Source organism: Macrotis lagotis, chromosome 2, assembly GCF_037893015.1.
Source record: "Macrotis lagotis isolate mMagLag1 chromosome 2, bilby.v1.9.chrom.fasta, whole genome shotgun sequence".
NCBI lineage: Eukaryota > Metazoa > Chordata > Mammalia > Peramelemorphia > Peramelidae > Macrotis > Macrotis lagotis.
Window position 1 is genome coordinate 221,815,575 of NC_133659.1, and position 26,267 is coordinate 221,841,841.

At 45.3% G+C, this 26,267-nt stretch overlaps 1 protein-coding gene across 2 annotated transcripts in view; it reads right to left on the reverse strand.

The window, feature by feature from the left end:
• The window catches only part of BAHCC1 (BAH domain and coiled-coil containing 1), a 151,140-nt gene that overhangs the window by 43,759 nt on the left and 81,114 nt on the right, over window positions 1–26,267 (reverse strand). For both annotated transcript variants that reach the window (XM_074224931.1, XM_074224930.1), the window contains exons 3-5: window positions 7,465–7,587; window positions 2,801–4,540; window positions 2,073–2,181 (exon numbers count right to left, since the gene is read on the reverse strand). In XM_074224931.1, the coding sequence (XP_074081032.1) occupies window positions 2,073–2,181; window positions 2,801–4,540; window positions 7,465–7,587 (1,972 nt within the window). The remainder of the gene's footprint in view (window positions 1–2,072; window positions 2,182–2,800; window positions 4,541–7,464; window positions 7,588–26,267) is intronic.

Below are 26,267 nucleotides of genomic sequence, written 5' to 3' on the forward strand. Positions count from 1 at the left end.
GTAATGCTATTTATTTTATACATTGAACAAAATTATTTGGAGAAGAGAATATGAGCTTCACCAGGCTGCCAAAGGAGTCCATGGCACTTAAAAAAAGGTTAATAATGCTTGTCCTAGAATCACAGATTTTAGAGTCAGCAGGGCTAGGCATGATACTGCATGCCTATAATCCCTGCTCCAGGAAAGGCTAAGTCTAATGGGATCCCTTGAATTTGGAATTCTGAGCTACTGTAAGGTAAAAGCCAACTAGGTGTCCACACTTAGTTCAGCATCAAATTGGTGAGTCTCCAAGGTGGGGGGGGGGGGGGGCATTAGGCTGCCTTAGAAAAAGCAAACTGACTCAGATTGGGAATAATAGTTCCTGTGCTGATCAGTAGCAGGATAGGTCCCATGAGCAGCTGTGCTAATTCCAAGTGGGGAAAGATAGAGAGATGATGGGGGGGGGGGAAGAAGAGGAGGAGGAGGAGGGGGAGGAGAGAAGAAGAGGAGAGAGAGAGAGAGAGGAAGAATAGGAGGAAGAGAAAGAAAAAGAGAGCAAGAAAGGAAAAGGAGAAAGAGGAAAGGGGAGGGAGAGAGAGGAGAGGAGAGGAGAGAAGAAAGGAAGGGAAGAAGAGGAAAGAGAAGAAAAGGAGAAGAAAAGGGAGGGGAGAGAGAGGGGGAGAGAGAGAGAGAGAGAGAGAGAGAGCGAGCGAGCTTAGAAATTCAATTCAACCCCCTTCCTCATTCCTAGGTCCCATCTTTTTTCAATTAAGAATGTCTATAGGACATTTCCAGTGGTTGTCCAATAAGCTACTAAGTGACCCAAAACATTGGACTTCTGGGTGCAACTGAGTGTGAGAGGTGAAGAGACTTGCCCAAGGGACATAGACAGTAACTGAAACAGCAGGGAATGAAAACCAGGTCCCACTCTCTGTCCCTGCTGTAGGACTCCTCTCCCTCACCCCTTACTCTCTCTCTCTGCTCAAAAGTCAGGTTCCTAACAGTACATAACCTGCCTCTGAAGAGATATCATCACAGGGAAGGGAAATAATTTTTTTTCCTATGGTTAGGAATAACAAAAGTACAACTCAAGTACAAAAACACCACTTTAAAAAAGTCATAAAAGTCCCAGAGCAGGAATTCTCAAACTAGGACTCCATGAATAGATTTCAGAGCATGTGTGAACTTTGATGGGAAAACAAATTACATTTTTATTTTAATATAATTAGCTTCCTTTATAAAAATGTGATTTGTTTTATGCATTTAAAAATATTCTTGTGAGAAGCAATCTATGTTTCACTAGGCTTCCCAAGGAATCCAAAGGCCCAAAGAAGTTAAAAATCTCTGACCTGGAGGAAAGCCTCCAGCATGCTGACTGGATTCTACAGATGGCAGATCTCTGGAAGAATATGGACAAGAATCTTACCCATGATGAGAAAGCATGGATGGGATGGGATGTGCATCCATAGGAGGGAGACCCCCGAGGATGAGATCGCAAATCTATTGCAGTAATAGAGAATTCCACACCTGAGATAAGGTGGAAATATGAAGATCAGATCAGCTCTTTGATCTAAGGCCTTCATAATTAATGGGAATATTTGGGTGAGTTCCAGGTTATTATTATTATTATTATTATTATCATTAATAATGGCTCCCATTATTAGTATTCTTAATAGTTTACGATGTCCATTAAAATTCTGCTCCATTGGATCTTACTGGCTATGCCGACTGAGCATATGTTCTGGCATGTTCTACTAAGCTGAAAATATTTACAGTCCTGAGAGAGACTATGTATATGGTGTGGATCAGCCTGGTTAACTGGGTGAATTCACTTGGTTACCCAAACTCATCAAACCAACTTCTGTTTGGAAAAGACTCTGATCTTATGTGGATGGAAGAAAGAAATACTTATAGAAGTAAAACCACAGATTTTTCAAAGCAATGAAAAAGAGAGGCAGTGTGTTGTAGGGATTAATAATGCCTCTGACATTTATAGGCACACGGTAATTTTGAAAGGGCAGGATTACGTGTGTGTGTGTGTATGTGTGTGCTATTACACCCTCCACCCCTGCCTTGGAACCCCAGATTCTTACTGGAGAAGCAGCTCCCGGCTTGTGAGGCCCAGCCGCTCATCACCGCAGAGTCGGCTCCTCTCCTCATCAGCTTCCAGATCAATCACGTGCATGGAGCGATTGGGGCCGGCTATAAGAGGCCACAGGGAAGAAACAACAGTCAGTGGAGTGGATACCAACTCAGGGACTTTGACTTTAGTCACTGGTTCTACAATGTAAGGAAGGTTGACTAAGGTCTAATGCATGTGAGAGATTGGATGGGGCTCGGACAAGGGGTCCAAGGAAGGGAGTTAATGCTCACCCTGGTGACCAGTATTGTAAGTTGATGGATAAAAGTTTGTTGGAGTTATGGGGCATGGTGAGGGAAGGGGTAGGAAGGAGGGAGAGAGAGAAAAGGTTGTACATAGGGATGGGTCAGTAAGGGAGAGGGTAGCATAAAACACCCTTTCTCCAGCCACGAGGAGGTGGGAAGGGCGATCTGGAGCTTTTGGAACGCACAGGAATGATGGGATTGGTTGGCCTTCCTCCTGGAGAGCAGATTGCCTCCATTTCTCCCCCCATCCTGAATGTGAGCTGTGAACTCTAGAAGGCCTTGGGGCCCTCTGGGTGAGCCCCAGGTCAGGCAATGAGAACCAGATGGGTAGACCCATTCTTGACTCCGCCCCCACCTCTAGCTTGGAGCCTGAGTGCCAGTGACATCACCCCAATTCTTTCCTCCCCCCCCACCCCTTTCCCCTTCGGTCCTGTACCTTTGAACCCAGGCACTGCACGGCCCTGCCGGCTAGAATTAGTGCCATAGGAAGGTTCTGGGCGGCTCAAAGTGTCCTTCTGGCGGGCCACAGCCACAGCAATGCCCACAGGGGGCTGCCTCACCTCCCCATCACTATGGGGGGCCTCATGCTCCCGGCTCCGGGCACAGTCGGGCCTCTCTAGCTCCCCTTGACCCTTGCCTGACTGGAACTTCACTTCCTGTTGGACACAGCTGGCTTTGATATTTCCCAGACCCACAAAGGGGGGCTTCTGGCCGACGATAAGTGCTTGGTTGCTATACTTAAGCAGGTTCTTCATGGCAGAGACCTCATCCGGTGGGGCTGGCAGCTCTTGGGACATAAGGGCTGCCTGCTGCAGACTGTTGCTGAAAGGGTCAAGGTAGGAGCCCTTCCTCTCCTCACTGATGGAGATGGGGGGGCCCTGACCCCCATGGACTGTCCATGGTGGCAGGTGGGGCCCGTTGTAGCCCAAGGATGCCAACTCAATGGACTTCCTCTGGGCTTCAGCCCCATTTCCTGTCTGTTCCATCTCAGGTAACAGGTGCTGCTGATGCCGTATCCTAGCAACCTTTTGGGCACTGGGGCCTGGGGCCTCTTTGGCACCCTTGTCTAAAGTGCAGCAGGTTTGGCTGATTTTCACACACAAGGGGTCCTGATGGCCAGGGCGGGAGCAGTCCTGAGAGGGAGGGGGCATCTCAAAGTAGCTTCCCTTCTCCAGGCCACCTTTGGGGGGTGCATGGGGTAGATTAGGAAAGGGGCCTTCAGATCCAGTGCTATTGAGATATTCCAATCCTTTCAGCCTCGGGTTGAGGGCTGCCTCAAAACCAAGCCTCCGTTCCCCCTTGCCCTCGGCCTTTAGGTGGGGGTAGGAGGTTCCATAGGATGCGGGGTGGTCAGCACCCACCTCATGGTGCCGATCCTTCCCCTCTCCTGCCAGGCATGGCTCAGATGCCACCTGGAATGAGCGGCTCTTGTCAGGTAGATGCCCCACAGAAGGCACAAAGGTGGGCCCACTGAGTTTCAGGTCTCGGGTAGCTTTGTCTTGCAGGGGGCATAACATGTCTGGATTGGAGTGAAGCTGTAAGCAAGGAAATGTCCCAGAGCTGGTACTAAGTGGGGGTGGCACAGCTGGCAAGCTGGAGGGCACCGTGTAGGAAACTGAATGGTGAAGCATCTGCCTCCGCTCCAGACATTCACTGTACGGCTGGTTTGGCTCATGGTGGCCCAACTCCCGCTCTCGCTCAGGCCGTCCTGTGTCCTTGGCACAGCGACTGGGCACCACCCCTGCCCCGTGTCGAGGCAGCATGCCCCCTGTACAGCTCGCCAAGACGGCTTTGCCCACCTCACCATTGAGCACCTTGGTACTCAGGAAACAGGAGTTGAGGTGCTTGGTTCGGTTCTCACAGGTACTTCGAGGATGGGTACTCTCCTTGCAGTGTCCTTCAGGAGTCATGGGCATGACCAGTTTGTGCCGTTCCTTCACATCATCTTCTACTGGCCGATCCTTGCCCTCTGCCTTGCCTGTCTTCTCCTTGCCCAGCTCCTTGTTCATTAGGAATCTGTCAAACTCCTTCTGGCCTTTCTGGAGGTGGCCTGCCTCCCGATCTCGGCTGCAAGAGCCAATGGGATGACCTGGGGCTGCTCGGGCAATGCTGGGGAAGTTGTGATTGGGGGGCAGAAGGGTGGGCTGGGCAGGCAGGTTGCGTAGATAGAAGTTATCTGGAACACAAATAAACAGGTCAGGAGGAGAAGTGGTGGATGGAAACCACTTGGGATCCAAACATTTCAATGTCTCAGCATTATGGTCCAAGGAGAAGTCCCTAACCAATCAGAAGTTGCTTCTTCTTCACATTCAATCAATAGTCAAGCATTTATGAAGTCCCTACTATGTGCCAGACCCTGAGTGAGGAACTGGTAATACATAGACAAAAATGAAAACCGTCCAAACTCTGTAAGAGCTTTCCCGAGTATGAAAGTGAGCCAGGAAAAGATAGAGAAAGAAAGCAAGGAGGGAGGGAGAGAGATGATGGAGGAAGAGAGTGAGAGATGGGGCAAGAGAGGGTTGAGAGCAGTAGGAAAGGGAGAGAGAGAGTGAGCTAAGGGAGGTAGGGGAGGGAGAGAGAATAAGAGGAGGAGAAAGATACGTGGGGGAGATGGGGAGAAAGGGAGAAAATGGAGGAAGGGCAGAGAATGAGGGAGAGAGAAAGAATGAGAGACGAAAAGGGAGGGAAGGTGAGAGAGAAAGAGAGAGAGAGAGAAAGGAGGAGGAGAAGAAAAAGAAGGAAGAAGAGGAAGAAGAAGGAAGAAGATGGAAGAAGAAGGAGGAGGAGGAAGACAAAGAAGGAAGAAGAAGATGAAGAAGAAGGAAGAAGATGAAGAAGAAGAAGGAAGAAGAGGAAGAAGAAGAAGAGGAAGAAGAAGGAAGAAGAGGAAGAAGGAAGAAGAAGAGGAAGAAGAAGGAAGAGGAAGAAGAAGATGAAGAAGGAAGAAGAAAAAGGAGGAGTTAGAGGGAGAAGGAAGAAGGAAGAAGATGAAGAAGGAGGAGGAGGAGGAGGAGGAAGAAGAAGGAAGAAGGAGGAGGAGGAGGAAGAGGTGGAGGAGGAGGAGGAGTTCCTAGATCAAGGTGGACATTTTCCATTGCTTTAGTTTCTCCAGTTGGAGCTAGAGCTGAGGAGGGGATCCGCTGTTGAGGCTGCTTCTCCGGAGCTGGGTGGGGATCGTCTACCTGAGCCTCAAGCTCCCTTGGCAGGCCTGTCTGCTTTTCCCTCATCTGGGTCTTGTCTGCCAGACTGCTGTGCCCATCCCTCTGGAGCCCCAGCCCGGTGGCCCATGGCCTAGAGAGGAATAGGTCCTCAGGTAAAGGGAATCCCCACAAGAACCTCATCCTCCCTGTCAATTCTCCCTTTTCTTTGCCTCCTGGTCTCCTGACCTGCCCCAGAATACCCTCAACGCAAACATGGCTGGAAAGCCTGGAGGCCCCTGAGGAGTCCTGGAGGAGTGTGTGGGGGCCCCAATCTTCTCTCGCCCAAGTAGCCCCAAGTGACTAGTGTCGGGGTAGCCTGGCTAGACCAGCACGGGCTGGGAGCCGAGGGCTGAGAGCTGCAAGACTACTGGTCGGAGGGTGAAACAAAAGAAACATTTGGAACTTGTAAAACTGTCCTCAGTCATGTAAATTCCTCTGTCAATTTCCTGCTAATTAAAAACAAGGGGGAGAGTGGGGGGGAGGGGGACCTAATTAGCTCAATTTCCAAAACCAAATAATGTTCTTGGATTAGGCTCCCGACACAATATTATGAAAGCTGAGAGGCCCACTAGGCAGCCTCCTGTTGAAACCTGCCTGCCAGAGGCAGCACCCCAGGAGCTCCCCGGGGGCTCTGGTTTGCAAGGGAGGGAGGGGTCAGGTTTCTTGGGCCTGGGACAAGCCACCTGCCTGCTTGTGACAAATGCTGTCAAAATAGCTCTGCTGGGATGGAGATTAATTTAGGGTGGTGGGGGAGGAATCCCACACACACACACACACACACACTCACGCACAAATATACACATGACAAGTGGGGGGAACTCTTGTGCTCTGTGTGTGTGTCTCTGTCTGACTCTCTCTCTCTCTCTCTCTCTCTCTCTCTCTCTCTCTCTCTCTCTCAGCATAGTTCAATAGCAAACTCCTTCAAAGCATGCCCAGGGAATCCCTAGGGAAGCCAGCCCCCAGTTTCTTCCCCTTACCCCACTCAGATACAGGGAAAAAAGCAAGAGCACTGGGCATAGGTCCCACAACCTTCTAGAGGAGTCACAGGTGACCAGGATGGGAAAAGAAGCTAAACTGTCTCACTGAATCATAGGAAGACTCCCAAATGTTGGGCTTATTCCTCAGTGATAGAGAACAGAGGGGTAGAACAGTTCCTAATCTACCCCAAAGATTGTGAACTGAGAAATTTCTGAGATGCTCTGGTCTGGACTTTAGAGGCAATAAATATAAGATCCAGCATCTTTTTTTTTTTTTTTCTGAACTCTTGGAACACAGCCCTGTCTCCCACGGGTGGAGCTAAAAGGCACTGTAGATTCTGGTTGTAGCCCTGGGCTTTCTCCCTATGCTTTTCCTCCTTCATGCCCTGGTCCCATTTCCCAGCTTCTAAACCACAGCTGGGTCTTCTCCTCTAAGACTGTTTATTCAGGATCTATCTTGTATGTGCTTAATTCTTTGCATTGGAATGTGAGTTCCTTGAGGACAGGGTCTATTTTTACCTTTCTTTGTATATTCAGCAGTTAGCCAGTGATTGGCACATAATATTTAATAAATGCTGGTAGACAAACCAAGTCTTCTGGATCATTACTTGATGCATTGGGTTGTTTCCTTCATTAGTCTCCTCCTGACCACGTCCTTTAAAGTCTCAGAGAGCATCCTTCTCTTCCAGAAGGCTTTACGTCACAAATTATCCCATTTTGTCAAGATTCATTATCACCTAATCATAGATCTTCCACTAACTTATCACCTTTATCCCATCCCCTACCCCCACCCCATCCCCAAGGAATGTTGAGGTTCTGTCCCCTTCTCCTGCTGGAGCACCCAAAGCACTCTCTTCAGTTTTTCCCGCCCGCTCCCATGGCAATACTAGCTATAGCTAGATCCCATTGCCGCTGGTACTTGCCTTTTTGGGTTTCATAGAAACGGTGTTGCCCGTAGAGAACGTTGCTGTTTCCATGGTGATCTAAGTGGCTCATGGGTAGGAAGGTAGATGCCAGGCTCCCCGAAAATCTGGGGTACCCTGGAGCTAGAGAAACAGAGAGACAGGCTGGAGAGTCAGAACCACTGGCCCCCTGGGAAACTTCCAGCCCCAATCCAGATACCAAGGTGGTGAGATACTGTCCAGTTCTGTATAGATACCCTATAGAACTCCATATAGCACACCAGTGGGAAATCAAACCATCAATACATCATATTAACTCTGACTTGACTAATACCATCCCTCCGGTGCTGTACAAATTGAATTGCTGATGGGATGGAGGGAATGGAGAGGAAAGAAAAGAGGGGAGGGGACTCACTTTGATTTTCCTTTCACGACCAGAGCCACCATAGTGAGAAGTGCTCAGAGGGATGGCAGCAAGTGAGGAGTTTTTTGAGAAACCTCTCAGGAGAGGTGAAGGGAGAGATGAATGGTAATGGATCACTTCATCGAACTGGGGAGGGGATGGCAAGAGCTGCTTTTTCTAGCTGATCAGGAAGACAATAGGTGTGGCTCCAAGTTCTCCCCTCCCTGGAGTTCTGGATCTCTCAGTGAGAGTTAATCTTGGGCACAAAGAAGGCTTTATCTAATTTTTTGGGCAGTGTAACCCAGGCCTTGGTGGCAGAGGTTGGGAAAAGAGCTTTTAAACTGCATTTTTTAGTATTTTTCCTTATCCTTTGATAATCAGTTAGAAAATGTCCCCTACTTGGCAAGGGGGCTGAGAACGAGAAAGGGCAATAATAACTAATATTTACATAGTGGTTTGTAATTTGTAAGGTACATTACAGACACAAACTCATTTGAGCCTCAGGACCATTATCCCCATTTGATAGAGTGGCTAATTAATGGGAGAATAGGAAATGAGAATCAAACTTCTCCCCACCATTACCAACACCAACACTACCACCACCTCAGGAATACACCTGCACAGACCTGTTCAGAAGTATCTCAAGGATCTGATTCAACCCAAATCTAATTCAATATCATCCAATATGCATGTATTTAGTACTATGTGTATGGCACTATTGTTAGGTGCTGAGGTTATAAAAACAAAACGGTCCCTGCCTTCTACTGGGAATGTACAGAGGAGGTCAGATGAGGATAGGTGTGAGAAGCATTGCTAATAGCTCTTAGAATCTAATGGAGTCCCCAAAATTACACAGCCAAAGTAGATTATTCCTCAATAGGCTCATACTACCCTTCAGTCACCACATAAATTCATACTGAATAACATTCTCCCATTCAGAATAGGTCTTCCTTTTGATCTAACTCTTCCTCCGAGTGAGTTAAGTTCTCAAAGGGACCCTAGAGACTGCCATACTTACATCTTCCCAAGCTCCTCAGTTCTAAATGCTGAACTTAGTGGTCAAGCACGCCCCATCTGCCTCCTTAGCTGGGAAGACTCCTTCCTTGAGGCTGGGGTAGAAGGAGAGGGGAAGGGGTGCTGGTTTGTTTTTCAAATGTAGTCTTTTTTTTCTGACCCTCCCATGATTCTCTCTGCTTAGCAAGATAAGGCCTATGCTCAGAGGGAATAGAGGCAACTGGATAAAATAGAATGAGTAAAATGATGTTGAGTCCTAAGAAAGGGCTGGAGTAAAGGAATATCCTATCACCACTTCACAACAGCCACAGGGACAAGGATGAGTGTTTTTGGAGACAAAAACCTAGAGCTCATAGTCATCAAATGTAGGATTCTTCCTTGTGGTTACAATCTTTCCATTCCCCCATCAGATCTCAGCTTATTAGAATTGTAGAAGCAAGGTGGTCTCCCTATGGAGATAAAGAGAAAGACTTTGGCTGTGGTGATAGGGTTCAAAGTGAAAATCAGCTCTACCCAAGTGTCAAGGACATGTGTTCCCCAGTCTGCTTCTCCCACAGATCCTCCCCCTTACCCCATACTGACCCCATTCCCCTATTTTGCAGCTGCAAACATGAAATCTCTAATTTCTCAGTTTATGTCTATGAGAAGCTTTGTCCTAAGGGAATGCTGCATAAGGCTGAGAGTCATCTTTCTATCTTCAGCTTCTACCAGTTGTGTTCAACTGGAGGCTAGAGCTGTCCTCAAAGCCCAGTCATATAGCACTATTACATTTTATTATTATTATATTCATTGGTAATGTGGGTTACATTTTATATTAAATTTATATTTAATTCTATTAGAAAATTACATTAAATTCTATTAGAAAAAACTCACTAAGTTTTTGTTGGAAAAGCAACCAAGAGGAGCTAAAAGGTTGGATAACCACGCTATACAATGAGAGGCCAAGAAATAAACTTATTTTCCACATTAGCACAATACTCTCAGAGATGGGGTAGAACACCTTACTTTGGTGGAATGACTCTGACACATAAGAAATGGTTTTTTTTAACTTTTTAAAAAAAAATCAGTGAATAGAGTTTAATAGTAAATAATTTCTAACTCTTTGACCTTTCCTTAGGTCTTGAGGCTCAGATTCATTGACTTTAGGAGATAATTACCAACACTCCCCCCCTTAAACTTATAAACTCTTTTTTTTTTTTGAGGGGGGGGTTGGGGCATGGAAAGAAATCACTCCTTTTTTCCTTTCTCTAGGAGGGACAAGGGTGGATAGGGTGTGAAGTAAAGGGAGGAGCCTGGTTTTACAAAATCTGTCGGCTATCATCCTGCTTGTGTTAAGGGGATCCTTGGACTCCTAGTGGGCAAACTCAAGAATAAACAGAGACTCGTAGTAGCATCCCCAAAACCCATATCTCTAGCTATGGCCCCATATGCTCCCCAGACCTGGGGCTGAGCAACAAAACTGAGTTTGAGGAGTTAAAAGGTTGTGTGTGGGGGGGAGAACCCCACAAGTATATAGGAGATCCTGGCACTCTGATAAAAACACCCTCATCCTTATTCCAAGATATTCCCTTTTCACTTAAGCAGCTTTTTATTTAATGGTAATTTCTTTTTTCAGCTATGAGAAAGGACTTCTGAACCTCAATAACTTCCAAGAGGGAGACCTGACACAGGAAAAAAGACTGGACAGTCAGAGAAATGTACTTGGACCAGTTACAAACGAGAAGCAGGAATGTAGGGTTGTAAGTCACTTGGGAGGTACCCAGACTTGGCATCTTCCCTCTATTTAAACTCTGATCCCCTTCCTAATGTGATTTTTAAAATCTGTTGAGGCACAGAGCTGGTTTGCCTCTGGTAACAGAATTTTGAGTGGGAACAGTTCAAATCTCCAATGCCAGCTAGTAGATAGTGTGACAGATACAACACGGGGCTTGGAGTAAAGAAGATCTGAGTTCAAATCTAACCTCATGCACTCATGTTATGAGTGACCCTGAGCAAGTCATTTAATGTCTCAACTATAAAACAGAGGGCTGTTGTGAGGATCAAATGAGATAATAATTGTAAAACACTTATCTGAGGGCTTGGAACATAGAAAGCTTTTTATAAATGCCAGCTATTATTATTGTTATTAATGAGAGATGCCCTAGCCTCAGTTTAGACAGTAAAACCCCAGGGTTGAATCCCTGACCTTTTGCTGAGCCTAGAGAAGAAATGACTTAGATGGATAAAGCAGAGGTTTTACAGTTTCCTGGTCTTTGACAACTAAAAATGGAAATAAAGAAGCCTCCTTAACACTTCTCTTATCACTCTTACCCCAACTATTAGTCCAGATGGACCCCCTAGCCTCAGGTCATTTCTTCATGCAGCCCTAGGAAAAGCTCTTCATCCTCGCTAGTCTAGTCACTGGAAAAACTGGCTGGTCAGTAAGTCTTCTTGTGGGTGCAGGGCTGCCCTCATCTCAGGGAAGAGGACAAAGGGACCATGCCTGAAACACATTGCTGCCGCCTTCTTCCATGAGGACACAGATGCAAAGTTTGAGGGGAATGGACAGACTTGGCCTCTGTCTGGTTTGTGCCGAGGCACATCTGGAACAGATGTTTGCTAGATTAACCTCAGCTGCTGGAAAACATTTTTGAGAGAAGCTGAGAGGGTGGGGAAAATAGGGGTGGAGGGTTGGGAGGGGCAAGGGTGGAAGTAGTGGTGATGGGAGGTTACTGCTTCTCTGCTACCCAAAGCCAGAGGAAGGGACAGATTGGTTAAATCACTGCAGCTGTTCTCTTTTAATTGGCTGTTGTTAAAACTTTTACTGGCCCTCGTTTTGGTAAACAGAAGTCTGTAAATTCCTCTATCCCAGATGCCAATTTCCCAGGCACAGAACCCCCCCTGCAGCCCCTCAGGAGGTCCTTGCCTCTTTTTTTTCCCCCATTGGGAAGAATCCATACATAAATTGGCAACTGAAAAGGCATCTCAGGGTGGGGATGCCCTCCCCACCCGGTCTTCTACTGCTCCCTTCCCTCCTAGTCTGGGGACAGAGAGGGTGGAACACTAACCCTCTGAACGCCAGAGAAATTACTCTTTTTCTCTGTCAGGGGAAACGGGAGAAGGGGTTCACAGGAGGCAAAGACTGGTGCTGGTGGGAGTGGACAACATACGACCACATGTTCTCCACCAAAATGAGACCCTGTAACCAAGAGCTTGCGTCCTCTGCCAGAAGCAGTCTCCTGAACTTCAAACTGGACCAAATATAGCCAGATAGCAGCTGCTAGTAGTGTCTTAGACATGACAGGAGTGGTTGGTTGCTGGGGGGCAGAGGGAGGTGGTAGGTACAGTGGAGGGAATCTGCCCGTGTCTGTCAGGAGCACAGTGCCAATTAGACAGACCCCATCGGCCCCAGGCTGCTCTGTGTACCACTGCCTCTATTCTTTGGTTCCCTTACCAGCTGTGGGAGCAGAGGGAGGGCAGGGAGGCTTGGGGGGACGCTCTACTCTGGAAAATGCCTCTGCCAACTTGGAGGCTCTGACCCTAGAGAAAGAGATGCATAAAGAAAAAGTGCAAGAAGGGATGAAAATGAGGACATGGAAGAAGGGAGGGGGGATGAGTGGGAGGAAGAAAAAAAAAAGAAAAGACCACTGGGAGAAAACAGCGTGGGAGAGGCAAAGCAAAGGAGAAACAAGAGAGAGAGAAAAAAGAGAGGATGAGAAAGTAATGAATTGGTGCCTGGGGTTATCTGTGTGAGTCTCAGAGGAAATAAATGGAAGGGGGGGCAAGGAAGGAAGGAAGGAAGGAGAGAAAGAACAAAAACCAGGAAGAAGAAAGAGAAAGTTAGGAGGAAAGAAAGAAGGACAGGACTTGGAGATTCCAAGTGTGAAGGAACCAAATGAAAGAGAGGAGACAGAGAGGATGGGAAACTCGACCCCCTCAGACTCTGACAGGCCTGCCTAACTGGATGATAAAAGACTTCTTTCTTTCTTCCAACAGGATAGAACCCTCTGAATTGAAGAAAATAAAAAAAAATGATTTTTATGAATCAGAGCAGCTGTTCTTGGACCAGTTCGGTCTCTGTTTATTGCCTGAGTTGGGGAAAACACTGGGATTCTTTCAGGGACTGGGGCTGGGCTCTGCCTGCAGCTGCGTCCAAGGAATGTGACTTGGGCTCGACCATGGCTCGTTGCTGAGCTAGCCTTTGGGGGTGGGGGTGGAGAAAGGATGTGGAGGGGGGAGGGGGAGGAGACAGGTCATCAGGGAATAGCTGATTGTAGGACCCAGAGGAGCTGACTGAGATTCACCCTTCCAGATGCCTCAGTTAGGGGTTGGTTGACACCAGTCCTTGGGAGAAAGTCTTGAGGCTGATGGAGGGTCAGGGAAAGATGCTGAAGGAACAAAGAGACAATGAAGAAAGAAGTCAAGGATAAATAGTCCTAGGAAAGAGAAGAAGGTACTTTGGGATGTGACAAGGAAAAGAAGATGGTTGGGGTGGGGGACTGGTATTATTTGGAGATGGCAGAGAAGGAAAGCAGGGAGGTGGTGGTGTGCATTGTAGAAAGACTTTTAGAAAAGGAAAACACACTTACAGACAAAAGTGAAAGGAAAAACAGGACTTCAGAAGAGCAGGGCAGTGCCATATCCAGGTCTCATCTTGGAGTCCTGGGCAGAAGGGAGCCCCTCCCTGAGTACCCCCACAAACATTCCCAGGAGGGACAGGGACCCAACACACACCCTTTCCCTTCTTTTCTCCTTCCCCTAACTGGCTGTGTTGTACTCTGGAGTGTCTGACTATTGCTGTAGTATTGTAGGGAACTCAAGCCCTGTACTGTTAATGGTGCCCCTTGCCCCAATCCTTAGCAGAAGTGAATTGCCATGAAGACCCAAGAGACTTTGTATTTTTTTTATAAAAATCCTATTAATATAAATGGCAACAATTATACAGAGGATAGTCAGAATCAGGGAGCAATCAGCACCTAATGATGTGTAATAAAGCTGGGGGAAGTCATTTGCCCTTACTATAAGCCAGTTGTAGGGATGGGGGGGGGGGGAGGTGTGTGTGAGAGTGGTAGGCCGGGAAAACCACATGGTCCTTCTAGGTTCTTGGCCTGGAGTGAAGCAAGGTTATTATATTATTCCAACTTCTTCCAAACTTCTCCCTCTCCCAGTGCCCCTGGGCCTCCTCTATCTGGCTAGATCCAAGAGCATTTGAGGGAATGCTTGCGAAGTTGAATAGGAAGATAAAGAGGGTAGGATTCAAGTCCCTGCTTCCTTCTGAGCAAGGAATTAGAACCTTAGATACAGTGACCAGATTTTGTGACCAGATCAGTCACATATCTGACAAAGAGAGGTGATGTGGCAAACCAAATAGAGTGCTGGATCACGTGTCAAGAAGACCTGAGTTCAGATCTCTTCTCAGACTCTTTACTAGCTATGTGACCTTGGGCAAATCACTGAACCTCAATTTCCTTATCCTAAAACAATCTCTAAGATTCCTTTCCAGGTCCAATATCTAAATTCACATTCAAAAAGCAAAATGTATCCTTTTAAAAGCCATTGGTTTTTCTGAAATCTGAATGTACTCAGAAAATGCATGTGCTCCACATTAAGGCTAGAGGAAGTGAGCTAGGTTCGAGCCTTTGCCCTGACCCTCCATGGGAAGGTCCGCACAGGCTCTGTTTTAAAGGGTAAGCCCAAGAGCAAGAATGGTTCACAAAGAGATTAAGATGATAGTCGGGGAGGGTGAAAAAAAAAGCAATAGAGATAAAGAAGAGTTTCTTGTAATAATGTTGGATAATTGCCAGGAAGAGTTAAGCCCAGCAAACTGGGCTTCAGGGTGTCCCCAAACACCAGAGAAGTCTATTTAGAGCTAAGAGACTATCCAGTCCTTCATTTTTTTAGAAGAGTAAACAAGGACTGGACTGCCAGAGGTCAAGTGAAATGCCTAATGTCCTAAAGTTATGCTGAATCAACAAGAATTTATCTTGAGTTTCTAAAGCATCAGGGACTGTCCTAAGGGCTTTGGGGGGATACAAAGAAAGGCAAAAAACAGTCCTTGTCCTCAAGGCACTTTTATTCTGATGACAAAGATAATGAGCAAACAATTAAGATCCAAGATCAGAGTAAAAATTGAGAGATTATCTCAGAGCTAGAGATGAAAGGGAAAAAGGGAAAGGCTTCTTGAAGAACCTTGAAGAGACCCCTCTTTTTGAAGAGGGTGGGATTTTAACTGAGATTTGAAGGAAGCCAGAACAAAGGTTCAAGGATCACTGATTTAGAGCTGGAATGGTAGAGTCAGGATTCAAACCCAGGACACTTTCCCCCATTGTACCAGCTAGTCATCAACTGAAGGCTAATGTTAATTCTCCAGGAAGTGTCTTGGGTTCAAGTCTTTGCTGCACATTCAATTCTTAGAGGAATCCTCTAGCTCATTCTCTTCCTACTCAGACTAGATTAAGTCTAGTTTAGTTGAGCTTTGAGGAACAGTGAAGGGAATGGAGGGGGTGTCTTACATTTTCTTTCTTTCTTTCTTTCTTTCTCTTTCTTTCTTTCTTTTTTTCTTTCTTTCATTTTGCTAGAAAAGAGGATGGCCCTGTAGTTATCCATACTTACTGATTGAGCCCTTAAATTATAGTATTTTCTCACATGTTCGAATAAATAGGAAGGCTATCAGAAAGAAGAGTAACCTCTGTAGTAAGATGGACAATGTTAAAGAGAACCAAAATGGGCTCTGGGAAGTCCTTTCCTGCATTCTCTTCCTCAGACTTAAACAATGTCCCCATTCCCAGAACAAGGATTCTCCCCTTCTCTTTTCCTTTCTTCTTTCTTCTCCCAGACTATTTCCCATTTGGTTACTTTCCGGGAGGAAGTGGCTGATGGTGTTTAGGGGCTGGGATAGGGAAGGGCTGTGAATGGGGAAACAAGACTTCTGGTATGGGAACTGTCTGGAACTTGGGGAAGGAAGAGGTGGGAGAATGTTGTGTCCAAAACCCTCCTCCCAGGCTCAAGTAGCAGCCCCCTGCCCTGCACAGTGGAGGACTGACATTTGCCAGTACAGACCTAGGCTCTGGGGGTATACCCAACCCCCCAACTCCCTTCTTCTGAAAGCCCTGCTCTGTTTGGGATTTAACAGGCCTAGGGAGGCTTTTAAAGGACTCCAATGCTTCCCCTGCCAGCCAGTCCTAGGCCTCCTCTATAACTCCCTTTCTCTTCAAGCCAGGAGTATTTCTATGGAAAGCAGCCTCTCCAGCCTCCCCTCTCCCTTCCTTCCCCCCATCATTGTCTTGAGACAATAAGGCCATTTTCCCAAAGGCACAAAGCAGCAGGATCTGTCTCCCAGGCTCAGCTCCCAGCTCCCTTCTCTCCCTACTGTCCAGGGGGTGGAGGGGGAGTGGGTATACTGGAGAGAGTTGAGGGGGAGAAGTAATTGGTATTAGTGCTCACTTCTCATGCTTTGAGGGCCTTCACCTGTTCCCAAACTTTTTCCTGTAACTAAGAAGAAAGGTAGGGAGGGGTCGAGATGGGAAAGAGAAGGGAAAGAATTTGTCCCACTTGGCTCTTATGCCTACAAATTGGTTGAATTTTTTTTTTTTAACTTGACCTCCACCATAAAACTCTAAAAAGCTCACCTCCAGAGCAGGTTCACAATAAAAGGAGTGTGGTAAATGCCAATTTAGCTTTATACATCATCCTTGATTTAAATGTTTGCAGCTAGTTGGTACAATAGATAGAGTTCAGGGCTTGGAGTCAGGAAGATTCACTTTCATGAATTCAAATCCAACCTTAGACACTTTAACTGTGTGACCCCGACAAGTCATTTAACCCCATTTGCCTCTGTTTCTTCATCTGTAAAATGAGGGAAATGGAAAACCAGTCCAGGATTTTTGCCAAGAAAACCTCAAACACAACTGAACAACAACAACAATAACAACATAATAACTAAGAAGAATATTTTAATATAATAACATATAAAGTTAAAATAGGTCAAAGAGTTTGTGTTGCAGTGGACAGAAAACATCAGCCTTGCAGCCAGAGGACTTAAGTGTAAATCTCATTTCTGAAACCACTAAGTATGTGACCCTGGGTAAGTCTCACTACTCTGGACCACTTTGCAAGAAAAGCTTTGGGAAAGGGCTGACTGTACTTGGCAGAAGGAATTTCTACATCTATGCAAATGAAGCCATAGGTCCTATTCCTAAAGATAGACACTATCCTAAGAAGGCCAAGGAAGGTCAAGTTTCCATGGGTTTTCCTTAGATAAGAGCTAAGGTTCTGCAACTACAAATTCACAAGTCAACAGGTATAGCCCAATCTTAAAATCCTGTCTGACTAATCCTGTGGCATGATGAAAATAATCCTTGACCTGGGAATCAGATCTGTTCCAAAGAGATTAAAGAAAAAGGAAAAGGCTCCTTTTGCACAAAAATATGTATAGCAGTCTTTTTTGATGTTGCAAAGAGCTGGAAACAAAGGACATAACCTTCAACTGGGAAATAACTGGATAAATTATGGAATAGGAAAATTATGAATTATTATATTATACTATGAGTCATAAGAAATGACAAGAGGAAAGGATTTAGAGAAGCCTGAGAGGAGATGTGTGAACTGATGAAGAGTAGAGTGAGCTGTCAGGAGAAGGATTTATACAACTATAACATTGTAAAGGAAAACAACTTTGAAAAGATCAGAACTTTGATCAGAAGATGAATCAGAGGTGCAGAACAAGTTCCATATCACTGGACATAGCCACTGTGCATAAATGTTTTGGGTATTTGACATGAGAGAACTTTTAATGGGGGGGCCAGTGAAATGGGGGAATAAGGAGTTGATGATAGAGTTTGTGTGGGGGAGGGGAGGAAGCAAAAAGAAAAGAATCACAACCAGTTCTTTAAAATAAAGAGAATTCAGTAGAAGGGAGTTCAGAGGGGGATACAGCCAAGCAGGGCAGTGATAGAACTATCTTATTAACTATATGTCAAAAAATTCAAGTCATAGAGATTTATGATTTTATATGCAATCTTCTTTTTCTGTTCTTCAAAATATTGCAAAATTCATAAAAAATGAAAAGGAACATTAAAAAAATCTGGGTTCAAACTTTACCTCTGTCCTAAAAGTCACAAAGCTGTATGATATAATGGAAAGTGTGCCCAGAATTGGGGATCCAGGGAAGAAGATGAAGAAGGAAGAAAAAAAAGGAAGAAAAAGGAAGAAGAAGAAGGAAGAAGAGTTCCAATCCTGCCTCAGATACTTACAAGCTAAGTAACCCTGAGCAAGTCATTTACTCTCTCTCTATGTCATGGTTTTCTCATCTGTAAAAAAGAGAATACTACTACTACTAATAATAATAATAATAATAATAACACTGGCCTCACAAGACTGTTGTGAGGATTAAATGAGTTAACATATGGAAAGTGCTTTGCAAACCTTAAGGAGCTCCTTAAATGCCATTATTACTTGTCTACACACAAATCAGTTCACTTTTCTGAGACTCAGCTGATCACCTATAAAATGGTGATATTGCATCACATAGATAATTGCAAGCTATAAAAATAAAGTGCTGTGCTTTGTATAATGCTATATAAACATAAGCTTTCGTCATTAGCCTTACCCATACTCTCAGCAGTCAATATTCTCCCCAGAGTCTACTGCTCCTGCTATTCCAACAAGCCCCCTCTCCCAGGCTCTATTTCTCTTAGAGTGCTTGGTGATTGTCCCAGTGAGAGGAAGGGTACAAAGGATATTTTAAATACAGACAGTCAACAAGCATTTATTAAGCTGATTCACTTCTGCAGCATTCCTCCATGGCCTTGAATTAAGTATCGAGGACACAAAGAAAGGCAGCTACACCAACCCTTCTCTCATTTTAATGAAGAAAACAACTATGTATAAAGGACAGATATACACAGATTAGATGGAAGGATTCTAAGGGAGAGGGTGGTATTCTTGCAGAAAGTGGGATTTGTTACAAGTCTTGAAGGATATTAGAGAGACCAGAAGGTAGGGTTGTGGAGGTAGCAAATTCTAAGCATTGAGGAGAGCTAGGAGATGGAGTCTGAGATCTGAGAAACTGCAAGACAGATTTTTTTTTTATCCTGATCCAAATTTGTTATTTTTATTGGTGTAGATAAGAAAACTCCCAGTGTAAATACAGACAAGCAGCTCCTCACAACTTAAAAGTCTTCGAGAGTTACAGGTACCACTAATATTAAGTGATATGGCTGGGCTGACAGTCAGTATGTATCAGACTGGATTTGAATCCAGATCAATGTGTTTGCCAGGTAACTCTCCACTACCCTCACACTGCCCTTTTTCAAGATTACTTTTAAAAAATACAAATATTTTTAGTGTCAGAAAATCCCACTCTTCAGGAAAATCAAGATGTACATGCTATATAATTGGGGAAAAGTAAAATATTAAAAAAACAAATGGATATACATGCCACAGTGAAGGCTCAGGCTCGGATTCAAAGCCGCAGTGTGACCCTCAAACTTTGCCCAGATGACTTAGTTTGGCTCTGCCTGAGGGATGGAAGCTATGATTTCTTCCATCTGAGGGAAGATGTCAAAAGCCTGGGCAACAGTGGTCAGGTTCCTTTGGAACAACAGGAGTGGGCAGTGTGCCCCAGAGCCCTGGGAACTCCCTGTGCCCTTGGATCATACTTCAAAGGGAGGAGAGGTATTCCACTGTAACCCAAGCTCAGAAGGGAACCCTTCCAAAAGGGAGTCCAGCCCTGAGGGGTAGGGGGAGGAGCAGGAAGCCAGGCAGGCTTCTGGCCTGGGTCTATGGAGAGCAGGTGTAGAGACACACAGCATCCCGGAGTATTCTGGTTAGAAAGGGCCTCTGGGATCATTGCATAAATCCTTTCACAACTTCAATGCCTTAAACTTCTTTGATATTCAGGACAAGTGGTCATTAACTCCAACCCATCTTGAACACCTTCAGAGATGGAAGCCCCCTACTCTGTTAGGCTCTGCAATACTGAGTCAATATTTTTGCCTCTCTCCCTATAACCTGGACCCTTTGGTTCTCATTCTTGCCCTCTAATGCAAGAGAACAAATCCAGTTTCTCTCCTTTACAACATCTTGGTCACGTTCCAGTTCTGCTAAGAACCCGTCAATCAACAAGCATTTAAAACATGCCTACTATGTGTCAGTCACAGGGCTCTGTCTTGAGGCTACAAAAATAAAAGTGAAAACGCTCATGGCTTTTAAAGTGTGGTTTCCAGAATTTGATAATGGTCTATGTGACATCACATATTTCTAAGGACACAGCCTCAGACTGCAATAGTTCAGAAGCCCCTGGACTCATGCCAAGTGACATGTGTATCTAATAATAACGAAGGTGGTGATTTTAGCTCACATTTCTATAGGGTTTTAAGGATGACAGAGCACTTTCCTTGCAATGGAAGGACTGGAGTTTTATACAGCCTCCCAACCCCAATTCCCATCCCAGTCAAAGTCACCAGTGCCTTTTCTTTAGACATTTAGATATGGTATCAAACACAAGAACCTAGAAGCACATGCAAACCCTGCATGAAACTGGTATACCGGCTGGTTATGGGGAACTAGGTGGGGGAGTAGGTGGTATAGGAACTGGCATTCAGGAAAACAAATTCAAATCCTGTATGAAACACTTACTAGCTGTGTGGCCTTGGGCAAGTCGCTTAACTCATTTCAGTCTCAGTTTCCTCATCTACAAAATGGAAATAATAAGAGCACTTATAGGGCCCTCACTGGATGTCCCAGGAACTATTGACCCTGGCACTATTGTCCCCTCAACCAAGGTCCCAGAATAGGGAAAGGAAACCAAAGACTGGAAAGTTTCTTCATACTGACCAGCATGACTCTTCAGACCCGGAGCCAGAAGCCTAGCCAGACACATAGGAGCCCAAGGTAACCCCTCTAAGGGGATGTTACAGAAACTGTTCAATAGAGGCAACTTTGAGGGCTGTTGCTTAGTAATTTCAATTGTGTATTTCTTTGTGACCACATTTAGGATTTTTCTTGGCAAAAATACTGGAGTGGTTTGGCATTTCCTTCCCCAGGTCAATTGACAGATGAGAAAACTGAGGGAAATAGGGTTAAGTGACTTGCCTAGTCAGTAATTTTCTGAGGTCACATTTGAACTCAGGTCTTCTTGACTCCAGGTCTGATGCTCTATCCATTCTACCATCTAGAGTAGTAGTGAAGAGCTATCATAGTTAAGTTTAAAAAAAAAAACCACTATGGTTCATATAGCCAGCCCCCTACACAGTGACAACAAGCCCATCCCCTTACCTTTGACCCCTTCTCCACATATCCCCTCTGCTTTTCCTTAATATTTTCTTTTTCTTTTTTTTAGGTTTTTTTATGCAAGGCAATGGGGTTAAGTGTCTTGCCCAAGGCCACACAGATAGATAATTATTAAGTCCCTGAGGCTGCATTTGAACTCAGGTCCTCCTGACTCCAGGGCCAGTGTTCTATCCACTATACCACCTAGCTGCCCCAATGTTTTAATTCTTTAAAAAATATCTAGTCCTGACCCCACTTCAAGGCTATTCCATTAATGTTATTTTTTGACTGATTTCACTTGATTAAAAAGATATATGAAAATTATATGGGCTTGAGTCTAACCTAAGTCTGAATGTCTATCTCCTCAGACACCTACTGCCCTAAAGGCAGCTAGGTAGTGCAGTGAAGATAGTGCTGGAGCAGGAGTCAAGGAACCCTTAGTTCAAATCCAACTTCTGACATATATCTGTGTGACCCTGGACAAAGTCACTTAATCTGTGCCTCAGTTCCCTCTTATGTAAAATGGGGAGGGGGAATAATAGCACCTACCTTCCAGGGTAGTTGTGAGGATTACATGAAGTGCTTTGGAAACCTTTAAGAACTATATAAATGCTAATTATTATTACTGTTGATGATACTCAATTGTAGAACCTCAGTTTGCTCATGAATAAAATGGGGTTACTCCACCTACCTCACAGGATTGTTATGAGGAAAGCACTTCCCAAACTTAAACGTGCCATCTGAGTGTGAATTATGACTGATTATGTTAACAATTATTTTTATCCCTAGTTCCATACCATTCTAGAAAGGTCTGGTCCAGCTCACAGGATCATCTTAGAAAGGACTTGCTTTCATGATAAAATAGAGATACTGATGCACATTTACATAATACATTAAAGTTTGCAAATGTTTTATGTAATAAAACTGATTTTGAGCACAACAGTCCTGTGAGGCATAACCAATACCTATGTGTATAGTTATTCCCATTTTACATCTGAGAAAACTGGGACTCTGAGAGGTTAAAAGAAATTGAGGACATTGATGGCCATGTAACAGTTGAGGGAGGATTTGAACTCTGATTTTCTTTACTTCAAGTTGGGGACTATGCCATTCTGTCACTTCTATCCCCTTCCTGACCAGACCTCTTAATCAATTCCTTCAGAATCACTAAATGGTTGTTATAGCAGCTGTTTGCCCCCTAACTGCAGGTCACTTTGACTGGGAGTCATGAGGGACTTTGTGTTTTAATCTGGCTTGGAGAGTCCTCAATGTGGGGAGAAAGGCAAGGATGAGGAAGGATGACTGTATGACCTTGGGCACCAGTCACTTCTACCTCCCTTTTATCACAAGTAAAATGATGGTGTTGGACCACAAGGGTAATCTCAAAAAGTCCTTCTATGAAAGGAATTCATTTCTTAGAAAGTGTCCTTGATCAGAAATATAATAAGGAAAAAAGGAAATTAGTTAGGGTGGAAGGACCACCTTAGAGAGTGATAGATGTTTTCCTAAACCTAAGACCTCCTCTGGAGTCATTTCCTGACCAATAAAAATGATTTTTATATTCATGTGGGGGGAACTGGAGTCAATTCTAGATCCTGCTAAGACTTGGATGTGTGATATTGGGGTTAGGGTTTCAATGATGTCCAGAAATATTTCTGGGTTTCTCAGGGAACCTCCTTCCAAACCTTCCAAATAGGAAAATTTGCTTCTTTCCTCCAAAGACTAAGCTGAATCCCCAAACATAAGCTATTATAAGAAACACCAAGGATAATGGGGAAGAGGAGCAAGATGTTGATTTTTGAGACCTGAGAATGCCTGGGATCTGTCAGAATCCTCTCTGCTCCAATTAGAGACTTTTTGTTTTGAGGCCAGACCTTTGACTTAAGACTTCAGCAGACTCAATAGATGGGAGTTTGGGATCAGGGAATTTTGCCTAGCTGGGGTTTTAGAAAACAGAAGGATAACGGGTTAAAGTTAGGGTAAGAAGTGGGTCTATGTGCCTGGTTTATTTCAGAAATTTCCCCCCCTCCAGAGACAAGAGACCACAAGTGAAATAAGTTTCAGAAGTTTCTGTTCATGCTTTCCTTGCCCCCAACCTCTAGCCTGTTCCCCATTTCCCTCCCCAGCACAGGCCCCCATCAAACAGCATCTCCTTTCATCGGCCCTGTGGGTGGTCCAGTCTCAACAGCTGGGGGGTGGGGTGGGGAAGGAGGGGGCAGGAATTCCCTGACAATAGAACCAGCTGCACTGAACCCCACCAGCACCACCCCTGCTCTGACCCACCCAGAACAGGGTGGGCCAGGATGCTTGGCTTACCTCAGTTGAAGAGAGGCCTGAAGTCCTCTCTGACCCACCCCACACACCACAACCTCTAACCAGAAGATGAATCCATCTTCTCCTAGTAGGAATAGGCCTCTTGGGAGGGTCTGGGGTTTGAAGGATAAGGGGGTAGCAGCTGCCCTTGGCTCTGTCTTGTCCCCAGATGTTCCTTCATGACCAACTCATCAGCTCCAGACCCAATTCAACTTTTCTGCCCAGCTCTGTGGGAGCTTCCCCAAGTCCCACCCAAAGAACTCTCAGAAAGCCAAATGTATTGGACTGGTGGGAGCATTAAAAAGTTCATTCTTCTCCTACCCAAGGCCCTGGCTGGATAACAGATGCTAAAGCTAGTCCAGGCCAGGGAGGAAAGCTTCTGTTGGATGAGGAGAGAGACAGGGCCCCGGAATGTGGAAGAGGCTAAGAGCTGGCCCCTCTTCTGCTTATTTCAATCTCAAAGACTTCCTCACTCTCATACCCTTTCATACTGCCCAGTTGCCCACCACCCTTTCAGAAACCCCACCTGCCATGACCCAGATGCTTCAACTCCTTCTTTGAGGGATCCAACCCTCACATGCCTTGGGATGGGTGGTGAGAGGGAGCTTAGAGGGAGGCTAGGTCATTTGGTTTCCTTTCTTCCCCAGAATGAGGAGAAATGGGAGAGGTGAGCCTGTGTTGGCTACTCTGAGTGTAATTTCACGGTGGAAAGACTCCTAAGTTCCACCCTGTGCCTGGGTCCACCCCATTCCTACCTCACTCCCTTCTGCCTCCTTGGCCTTGTCGTGTGCCCCCTCCCCTCGACTTCCTCCCCTCGCCTCAACACGCAATGCAAAGGAACAGGCCTGAGCATGCCAGAAGCCAGCTGGCACCCATCCAAACTAGCAGCAAGGCATGATGCCAGGGCAGGTTGCCAATACCACCTCTCTCTCTCTCTCTCTCTCTCTCTCTCTCTCTCTCTCTCTCTGTGTGTGTGTGTGTGTGTATCTGTCTCAGTCTCTTTCTCTCTGTCTCTAAATCTATCTCTCTTTCTGTCTGTCAGTCTCTGTCTCTCTGTGTCGTTCACTCTGTCTGTCTCTATCATTCTCTCTGCCTCTTTCCCTCTTCCTCTCTCTTCTCCCTTCTCTCTCTCTCTCTCTCTCTCTCTCTCTCTCTCTCTCTCTCTCCCCCCCCCTCCCCCCCTCATCTAAGGGGAAATGGGAAGGGAGCCAGGATGAAAGCATAGCATGAAAGTGAAGATGGGTTGGGAAAACTGAGGCAGAGTAAGGAGAGATACTAATTCTGGGTTACCTAATAAAGGAGTAGCAGAACTAGGGACTAGAGTCCAAGAACCTCCCAGTCTGAGACTTGCTGGTTTTGACCACTGGTAAACTCAGCACAGTGACTTTCCCAGGTGTATATGGGGAGTGGTTCACCCTTTTAAAAAACTTCACTCTTTATAAATAAACTTATATCCTCATGTTGTGGAGACATCTAAAGACATTTCTAGGTGGACACACACACATGCCCAAATTAACAATCACACATATAAAGACACTGATATAGACAACAGCTAAACCAAAGGTACATGCATATTCTCTTGGGAAGAGTCCTTCCATCCCCCAACCAATTGCCATGTTGGCCAAGAGTCCTCCCTGGCTCTTATCTTCTCTCCTATCGATAACTGAAATCCTACCTTCTTCCCCCCCTCCACCCCCCATGACCCAAAGGCCTTCTGGGCTTTGCTCATCATAAAGCCTTCCCCATCACTAGGACTTATGGGACCCTGAGTAGGCCCATAGATGAAAACTTCTAAGAAGGGGCTTTTTGTAAAAGGTAAAAATACTTAAGAGTTGGTAGAGGCTTAGGAGTGTAATTCTAGTAAAGTTCTAATCTGGTTACCCTCAAGGTTGGGTTCTTAGTCTTCAGTCAGAGGATGGGGTCTCTTTCTCTTTTCTGAGTTAAATGCTAGGAGAGTGTAGCTTCTGCATTATCAGAGTCAGGAGACCTGTTCTAGTCCTGTTTCCATCATCAAATACATCATCCCAACTCTATTGTACTTCAGGGGCAGATAGGTGGAACAGTGTATAGAAAGAGCACTGAGCCTGGAGTCAGGAAGAACTGAATTCAAATCTGGTATTAAACACTAGCTGTGTGACCCTGGGCAAGTTACTGAATCCTGTTTGCCTGTTTCCTTATCTGTAAAATGAGTTGGAGAAGGAAAAAACAAACCATTCCAGTATTTCTGTCAAGAAAACCCTAGTCATGGGGCAGCTAGGTGGCGCAGTGGATAGAGCACGGGGCCCTGGGATCAGGAGTACCTGAGTTCAAATCCGACCTTAGTCACTTAATAATTACCTAGCTGTGTGGCCTTGGGCAAGCCATTTAACCCCATTGCCTTGCAAAAATCTTTAAAAAAAAAAAAAGAAAGAAAAAGAAAACCCTAGTCAAACATGATTGAATGAATGAAAAAATGACTAAATTAACTATGCTTCAATTTCTTCTTCTATCAAATGAACACTCCCTCACAGCTGAGGCTATAATAAGTACAGATGGGAAAATATCCTGATGGAGTATATTGATCAACATACAAATGGTACATCCTCATCATTACCATCAAGCCACTTCTCTCTTGAAGTAACTGCAACTCAAGGATAGGTGAGGTTAGGGTGGCCAGGGAAATGGAACTTGATCTTCTGAGTTCCTCTTCCATTACCCTACTCATCAAAACATAGTCTGAGGGTAAAGGGACAAATTCCCCCTTGAGGTGGAGAGAGAAAGCAGGGAGGAAAGAGGGATAAGGGTAAGAAGGGGTCTTTTACTACAGAAGGGGCTTCCAAAGATGGCATAAAGTAGGGTGTTGAAA